Source organism: Scatophagus argus, chromosome 21 (assembly GCF_020382885.2).
Source record: "Scatophagus argus isolate fScaArg1 chromosome 21, fScaArg1.pri, whole genome shotgun sequence".
Taxonomy (NCBI): Eukaryota; Metazoa; Chordata; class Actinopteri; family Scatophagidae; genus Scatophagus; species Scatophagus argus.
Genome location: NC_058513.1, coordinates 8,834,418 through 8,843,006, shown reverse-complemented (window position 1 = coordinate 8,843,006; position 8,589 = coordinate 8,834,418). Strand labels below are relative to the sequence as shown.

General features: G+C 41.3%; 1 protein-coding gene across 1 annotated transcript; it reads right to left on the bottom strand.

Moving 5' to 3' along the window:
* Nucleotides 1–315: 315 nt before the first annotated feature.
* Nucleotides 316–7,357, bottom strand: telo2 (TEL2, telomere maintenance 2, homolog (S. cerevisiae)). Its single transcript, XM_046376613.1, has 21 exons — nt 7,160–7,357; nt 6,383–6,751; nt 6,026–6,303; nt 5,835–5,903; nt 5,399–5,546; nt 5,188–5,290; nt 5,041–5,109; nt 4,809–4,950; nt 4,519–4,655; nt 4,273–4,358; nt 3,765–3,863; nt 3,584–3,672; nt 3,396–3,487; nt 3,130–3,246; nt 2,951–3,022; nt 2,668–2,838; nt 2,488–2,579; nt 2,295–2,394; nt 1,969–2,033; nt 1,600–1,715; nt 316–977 (listed from the first exon to the last, which is right to left on the bottom strand). Exons 2-21 carry the CDS (start codon nt 6,721–6,723, stop codon nt 856–858), a joined length of 2,508 nt encoding a protein of 835 aa, XP_046232569.1. The 5' UTR covers nt 6,724–6,751; nt 7,160–7,357; the 3' UTR covers nt 316–855.
* Between the last annotated feature and the right edge of the window lie 1,232 nt (nt 7,358–8,589).

Sequence of the window (8,589 nt, the reverse complement as noted above, 5' to 3'; positions counted from 1 at the left end):
TTGAGATTTCATGGACTCATATATACTGTTTGTATTCTATCAGAAATTTACATTAATCTTGTATTCAGCCTTAGCAAACTTACAATCTCATTTTTATTGTGCTTTATATATTAATGTTTCTGTTCATTTCTGCTAAGTGAAAATTAACTTGTTATATCCTTACCTGCTCTGGGCCTTATTCACTTGAATACAAGTCATACAAAAATCACTGTTAACCACAAAAACAGTTATCTAGTTAATGTAGATCTTCCTAATAAATATGTCTAGGTAATCAAGTCAAGGCCATCACAAACGGAAATGATAAACAACTCTATGTTTAAAAATGTTTCATTGTTTGGGAACATACAGATGAACATTTGTGTCACAAGAGGAAGCAGTAGTAGTATTTCTATTATTTGTGGATGTGTGCATGCAGGTGAATATTCACAGGATGTCCTCTGCAAACAAACAACCACAGTACAGAGAGATGTGCCAGTACAGGAAAGAGGTTGAAAAGGATATCCTCATAACATGCATTTTATCGGCGGACAAAAATGGCATCCCATTCTCCGTTCAATCAATATTTTATCGGGTTTAGAAATTCTACACAATATGTTCATCTAAGGTATATTGAAATGTGTATAATTTAGGTGTGCAGAAACATATTAGCAACTTGTGAGAAGACGTGTCATCCTTTTCCGCTGGTTGGCTGTGTGTTCCAAGATATAAGAAGAAACTGGACAGGCCAGCGTCTCTGCCAGCAAATATCCAGAACATCATCTCCATCAACCTTATGTGTCGTCTGCCTGTCCTCCACCTGTGAGGACCAGCCGGACTACACATTCAGTGTTTCATTGTTTATTGTTGATGCTGTGATCACGACTCCAGGCCCAGTGCTTGTTGATCCTGTAGCTGTTTCTTCAGGCTCTTGTCCAGCAGTACCAGACTCTGTACAGCCAGACTTCGGCAATCTGCATCAGGGTCTCCTTCAGCCACATCTGTGAATATTAAAAAATTATTTGTGGCAGATTTAGCTGTGGTGACAACAGGTAACAAGAAAGGCAAATCTCTCAGTATAACAACAAAAGCAAAATTAATTTTCTTTAATGTCTCTGCTTGCTCATAATTATGGCATTTTCTCATTTTCTTTGCACAAGTAGCAATCCTGCGTGGGAGGAAAGTGTGTCCTTTGCACGATGTCATTCAACTCCATGTTGCTCAATAAAATGTGAAACTACTTTTATCCTCAGAGGGAAAGAAACATCCAACTGTTGATGAGTCCATCACGTCATTGACGGTCCGTGTGGTACAGGACATCCTGGTTCCTCATCTGCTTCCCAGAAACGCTCAGTCCAGCTGTGCATGTGTGTTGTAAATGTTTGTGTGTCATTGAGGGAACATCCTTGACAGAATTACATTATGCAGGTGCAGCCTCAGACCTTTGCGCACTGACAAAAATCACGTGTTTTAGGGTTAATTTATTATTAGCAACATATAAGTAATTTATTGAAAATGTGGCCTGACTTTCACCTCATAAGGAGGATTTCAATGAGATTTAGAGTATCTGAAAAGTTCTTTTCTTTGTCACCAGAAATGCCTTTTTTTCTTTTTTTTTGTTACCTGCCAGCCAACTTCTGGTCTCAAACAGCTGATCACTAAGGTCCACCAGCAAGTTTTGACTGTTCACACTCAGAAGCACAGAGCAAACAGCGAAGAGGACACCTCGTCTCACCATCCTTTAACAGACAGATATCAGGTTTCAGCTCAGACTATAATGAGAACAAAACATCCTGTCCAGACCTTATAGTCTGTTCAGGGGTATTGTTATGAATTAACCATGTGACAAAAACGTGTTGCTAAGAAGAGGAGAAAGAGTTAACAAATTAAAGCTTTTGATTAAATGCCTACATCGCAACCATAGCTTCTTCAGACCTTCCACAAGGGTTTCATCAATTTACTGTCTAAAATGCTGATATGTGTTATACTTACTGGTCAACATGGTAGCGCACCGCCCACACAAAGTCGAGTAAAGCACGAGCCATCTGTGCAGCAATCTGTGAAACAAACTTAGTGTTTGGGACAATCCTACATCGTGACATTGTGTCAGTGTCTATTCTAAGGCTACAGTATCTGTACTGAAACTGTTCTAACTCCCCTGCTACTAACCACCCAGCCATAAATCCCTTTACTGATGTTACCTCTAATAAATATATAAATATTTATTATGTGACAGTCTCAAGAGTCACACCTGATACTGACATAAAGGTCTGAACTGAGATCATTTCACACTAGTATGGACAGAAGGAAAAGACTACCGGTGCATTGACTGCCAGATGCATGAAGAGGCCCAAGGTGTGAATCAACCTGCCCAGTACCAGATGGTCACTGCCCAACAGGTCAAAGGTCACCTGAGGCCTAGCAGAAAAGTTATGACATTCCAGTTTTACACTTTAGAATAAAAAAAATTGTTGTGTTGAGCTTTAAATTTGCATAGAAGAACAAGCTTACTGGTCATAATTCCTGAGTAGAGGAAAAAAGAAGTGGCCAGCAACAGGGGCATAACGATTAGGGGTTGCCTTAGGTGGAGGATGGGCTGCACCCTGAAGCACAAGAGAAATTACTGAAGAGATTCAGCCAAATACTAAAATGCAGATTAAAAACACAACAACAGTTGTCTTCTGTAACTACCTTCCTGAGACGTTTTGTCTTGCTTTGAATCCGCTTCTGTACTTCTTGCTGCCAGTGAACAGGCTTGTCACCGGGATATGGAGTCAAATCAGTGCTGGCAGCAACATCCACAGGTGGATCTCTCTTTTCAGTGATGGGCTTAGAGAGCTCCTGCGCTGCCAGAGCAAGGACCTGATACACCAAAACATGAACAGCCTCATGCTTTAACTAATCAATAATCAAAACACATCAAATAAATCACTAAATGTATTTGATAAAGGTACACAGCCACTGCTGTTTTCACCTCCAAGATATCGAGCCGCTGCCGAAGACTGTAGTTCAAGGAGTAAAACTCTGTTGTCAAATACTGAGTCACCTAAGAAGAAAAGTAAAGAGATAAGGTAAATCACAGAAGCAGAAAATAGTGATAAAGCTGTGTGGTAATGGACATAAATTTTCATGTGAAAAGATAAAGGATCATACAGGGATACAGTCAGTGACAATGAGTGCAACCAAGATCGCTTGTCTGAGACTCATGAAGCTGCTTATTCTGTATTTATCCTCCATGTGAAGAAGCACTTTGGTCATCTGGACACTGATCTGAAAAAGGCATACAAACAAACGTGAACCATAGTGCGAAAAGTGATCTGTAAGTAGCAAAGCAGGAAATATTCAAATCCCTGTGCTACAGTCAGTGATAACAAGGTAAGGAAAAATCAGCTCAAAAAGAATTTCTGTCACTGTCATACCTCTCTGGTTGCAAAAACGTTCTTCCTCACCAAATCCTCAGCGGCTCGCAAACCGAGCTCCACGCGCCCCACATCCTCAGAGGAAATTAAAGCTGGGTGGGTCGACAGATAAGAAAATGTTAGAGCTGGAGGTAGCAACACCGCATTTGGAGGTGAGGTTTAATGAAATGGAATCTGTGGAGCCATACTTTCCAGACAGTCTCGTAGGTAGCGGGGTGGGGAGGCTTTACTTATTTCCTGATCGCCAGACATATCGTAAGGAGTGAGCTCATCATCGCTGCCATGGTCAAAGACAACAAAACATGTCAGGACTCACAAAGGCACTTAATATATCAGCATCACTGACTAAACTGAAGAGCTAATACTTACCTGTCCAGGTCGGAGTCTGGCTGAGGTCCTGACTCATGCTGAGATGATTCAGTCGGATTAGATGGAGTTGTGTCATCGATCTCTTGCGGAGAATCAACTCTGCAGATGACAGAACTTTTCTTCAATAAAATCAGTGCTTACAAATATGTAGTGACAAACAACCAGTCATTTAGGTAATCAGATATAAGTTTATTTTTAGATATTTGATCATTAGTTGCTGAGATTACATGAAGTATGTGTCCTTAGAAGTTAATTAACATCTAGAAATAGGGACAGTAATGCTTCATAATGGTAACTTATTTTGTGTAAAGTCTACACAAAACTACTAGACTTTGTTTTTTATCAGCTGGGTTGTTTTGTTACATTTCTGAAATGCAAACGCAGAGCATTACACTATCACGTGCTGGGAACCACAAATGAGAGCGGACCTTATTCTTTCACCACCTCACAGGAATGCTGACAAATAGGCCAACGTCCTAAAACAGTTACAAAGCATTAAAACACATACCTGCTTACAGGCTCAGCCTCTGATTCATCGCCAGCACAGGGAGTCATCAGAGAGAGGAGCTCTCGAGTTTCCTCATCCTGATCATACTACAACACAGCAAAATAAAAGACACGGGTCTCATAATAACATCTCAATCATGTCATGAAAACATGATTTCTACAGTATTGCATAAAGTATTTTGAAACCACGTAGGCTGAACAGGCAGTTGTCATATGACAACAGTGTATCTTGCCACATTGACTGTACCTCAAATTTAAGCTTGCTGCCATTGATATCCATCCGAGCACTCAGACATTCTCCCACCACCATGCCCATACGCCTGATGCGAACCACACTGCTGTCCAGGTGGCTCTGCATGCCGCCCAGCATACACTGAAGTAAGTCTGAGAAAGGAGGCACACAACAGAGAGAAGAGAGCTGAAAGCAACAATCTTTATTATCCTTTATACTGTCTTACTCCTGCTGTCAAAATGCCCTATTTTTATGTTGATTTACTGAATGATCTGAGACATTGAACATCATCATGTTTCTCGTACCTGAACGTAGCTCCTGAAGCTCACTGTCTTTCAGCAGACTCACACTCAGCAGTAAGGCCTTGCTGACATACAGCTGCTGCTCTAGTGGTGTGTGCTTCACTGCACTGGGGTTAGCCCAGGCCTGGGATACAGAACGTAACACCTGGCAACACATACGCACAAAACACACATCAAAATCATTATAATATATAACATGATATTATTTGGCTGCTAAACATCTTAATCCACTCACCTGAATGAGCAGGGGCCTTCGCTCTCTGTCTGCTGCGAGGTAACCCAGAACAGTTCTCAAGACTTGAGTCTGGAAAAACATATGCTTCGTATGACTTTTACAACATACACATATGGTTTACTGCCGGGCTGCAAGTTATCTGATTACCTCATACTGGTACTGTAGTAAGAGCAGTTTGTGGGTGATGACAAATCGGGCCTTTTTATTCGTTAAGACTAGATTCCCAATGATCCTGCCCAGAACACCTGGCCTGAAAACAGAGTCAAGAGTCTGGTGTCATTGTAGGCAGATAGAAAACTGTTAGCTACTTGTTAGATAAACTGCTAGCTGTTTAAATGCGTATGACTGAAGCTCTAACCCAGTGACAGCCTGCACCAGACCAGTGAGCACGCTCTCCAGCCAGCGCTGTGGAACGTCCTCCAGCAGCTTCCAGCAAACCCTCTGCCACACCATGTCTGAGAGTGTGCAGACAGACAGCCGAGGAGCCATCACCGCCAGCACCACGCCTGTAGATTGAAACAAGGGACCAATTAATAGTTTGGTCTTAAAAATGTCAGCAAATGAATTCATGGCGCTCAAAGTAACATTTACCCCAAGAAGAGATTAAATATAATAAATAACAGACAAAAAAAAAAAATATAATAAACTGACTAAAAATGAAACATGTCAAATTTATGCTTGTTGTTGCATTTATAATTCTGTTTGTTGGTAATTTGTGTGTAAATTATAATTTTGTAATTTCCAAATGCAGAAGTTATAGAGCTACTTTGTCCAAAGAATGTTACTAAACTCACCACTGTGGCCCTGGATACACACTTTTCCAAGTGTCTGAGCCACAAAAGCCAAGGAGCAGTTTGTGCCATCTGTTGAACATACAAGACAAACAAACAGACGGAGTAAGAAAAGCTCATTTTGACATCACGATAATGAAATTTTCACAAAAGCTGTGTACTGTCATTATTGCAATGAGTTTATGTTTCCTCACCTTTGAGAGCTTGGCAGGTCCGCTCCAGTGCAGCGAGTATCTCTGTTGCCAGCAGTGGGTAGTACTGCTGAGGAAAAAAAAGGGTCTTGTTGTTTAGATGTAGCCTGTTGGCAATGAGGTCCGGCAGCGCCACAATACGTCCCAGAAGTGTCTCTCGGAGCTGAGGGGAGTCAGAGGGCCCTGCCTCCAAACAGTACGACCACAGCAGGTCAGCGAGTCGACCACTCTGAAGGAACTTTTCAGTGATACTGACCAAGTGGTCTAGATTCATGCTGGGTCTGTGGTGGAGAGACAGAGTAATTAGTGAATAGACAAAATAACAAACATGTCTCTCATTCCCTAGCCCAAAACACCTACCTGAGCTCTCCTATTCCCTCTATCAGCACCAGCAGCGCCTGCTCTGGAGGCCCTTTGAGGAACAAGACGTCCCACAGCTCTGCGCGCTGGGCTGCTGTGAGCCCGTGCATCCAGTCCGCCTGGATGTTGCTGACGAGGAACTGAAGGGTGCGAGTGAAGTGAGCTCTCCTGAACTCTGCCCGCTGAACTGAAGTGGTTCTACTCTCTGGTCCATCATCCAAATAAGAGCGGAGTGTTTGAAGAGCGGTGATAATGTCTTTATTATCTGTGGATGTAGTGAGGGTCCGGAAACACTGGGCCACTGCTAGACGAACCTCAGCATTTGGGGCAAGGGATTCCATCTTTTAAATGGTAACTAGCTTGATTTACCTCATAACCAAAAACATATAAGGATCATTTCACCCTGAAACAACACTGAACAGTTTCTACCAAGGCATAAGTGCCAGCTATTTATCGGTGCACAAAAATGAACAACAACAGTTCTCTTTTTATAACAAAGTGAGTAGCTTTATAAGCAGCTGAGTGTATTTTACAATGTAAAAATGTAGAGCTTTATGAATTAAGCTAACAGTTATAACAGCATATAACACCAAACCTTTCTGGGTGTACAGATGATAAGAAGTTCAATGTGTTTTAGGTGAACTCTCCCTTTACCACTGTTAGGCAACGTCGTGCTAGAGGTTCATTTTCATTCACGTTAGCTTAACGATAAGTTTTCAGTTAATGAGTTACAAATGAACTAGCTTAAACTGTTAGCATGTTAAAATTAATACGCACCTCGGCATCTTTATTAAAAAAAAATAACATTAACTTAAACGGCGACTGCAGACTACTTCGCTGTGACTTTCAAATATCACTTTTATAGGTGAAATTTGCTGTTCATATTATTAGTTTGCGTTTTGATCAGCATGATGCTTCGCACTCTGTGCTGTGCTCCATCAAAATACGCCCGTGCTGAACAAGAGCGAGAGCTAAGATTCCGGGCGGGGATCTGACCAGTGCGGCATTCAAGAAACCAACGGTTTTTTGTAACACTTTTGGGCGCTTGTTATGTCACAATCAGTTTATCATTTGTTTATATCTAACTGAATCTGTGAACTATTCAGTTTAGAAATGTGTCTTACATATAACAGCTATGGCAAACAAAAAATGACAACCGGTATATAAACGAACATGATCGGGAACAAATAAAAATACAAGTGTAGATTTGAGAGTTAGCCTACAATACACCCCAAATTTACCTTAGCAACTAAAACTAAGAATTCAACAGTCATATGAGTCCAATAAACATCTCATCATGACTCGATGAGTGAACATGGTAAACTTAGTAACAGTCTGTGTAGGTGATGAGAAACAGTAAGGGCAGCAAGCTTTTTATAGCTTCTGTAACATCTGAAAAATTGTGAACAGCAATCCCACACAGAATTAAAATGATCAGTTCCTTCATCATGACTTTTTGCTTTAATTATTTCATTTTTGTTAAACCACCAATTCATCTATTTAGAATTTACTAAGTCAATCAAATTCTTTCTTTTTGTTCATCTTGATTGTCACACATTGTATCACTAATGTGCCTCGTAAAGTTTCATGACAAACCTTATTACTGCACTCTCATACTCACCAGCAGCTGACTTGGTTACTGCTAGGGGACAGATGGGTTTCATATTTTCTTTATGGCAGTTGTTGAAGTAAATATAGTATCGATAAGTAAAGCTGGTGAAAATATAAACAAGATTATGACACCGTAGAGTAAAAAGCGCAAGTGTCCATGCAGTACATATCCACAACCTGCAGGTGGGGCTGATAGGTTGGAGGCAGAGTGACCCAGCATGAGGTATACTGCATAGACAAAAGTAACCAGACACACTTCTTTAACGGGCTGTTTTCCAGTGAAGGGAAATCTTAATGCTTCAGCATACCAAGACATTTTGGACAATGCTATGCTTCCAACTTTGTGGCAACAGTTTGAAGGTGCTTTTCGATTCCAGCATGACTGTGTCCCAGTGCACAAAGCAAAGTCCATAAAGACATGGTTGGATGAGTTTGGTGTGGAAGAACTTGACTGGCCCACACAGAGTCCTGACCTCAACCCCACCCAACACCTTTGGGATGAACTGGAACGGAGATTGTGAGCCAGGCCTTTTGGTCCAACATCAGTGCCTGACCTCACAAATGCTCTACTGCATGAATGGGCAAGAATTCCCACA

What these genes read in the sequence shown, in the direction of transcription:
- telo2 (XM_046376613.1), bottom strand. Translation starts at nt 6,723, where the DNA reads ATGGAATCCCTTGCCCCAAATGCTGAGGTTCGTCTAGCAGTGGCCCAG. An exon ending in GTGTATCCAGGGCCACAGTG is followed by an intron (nt 5,547 to 5,834) that starts GTGAGTTTAGTA and finishes TTCAATCTACAG; the next exon opens with GCGTGGTGCTGGCGGTGATG. An exon ending in GCTTCAGGAGCTACGTTCAG is followed by an intron (nt 4,656 to 4,808) that starts GTACGAGAAACA and finishes CTCCTTTCTCAG; the next exon opens with ACTTACTTCAGTGTATGCTG.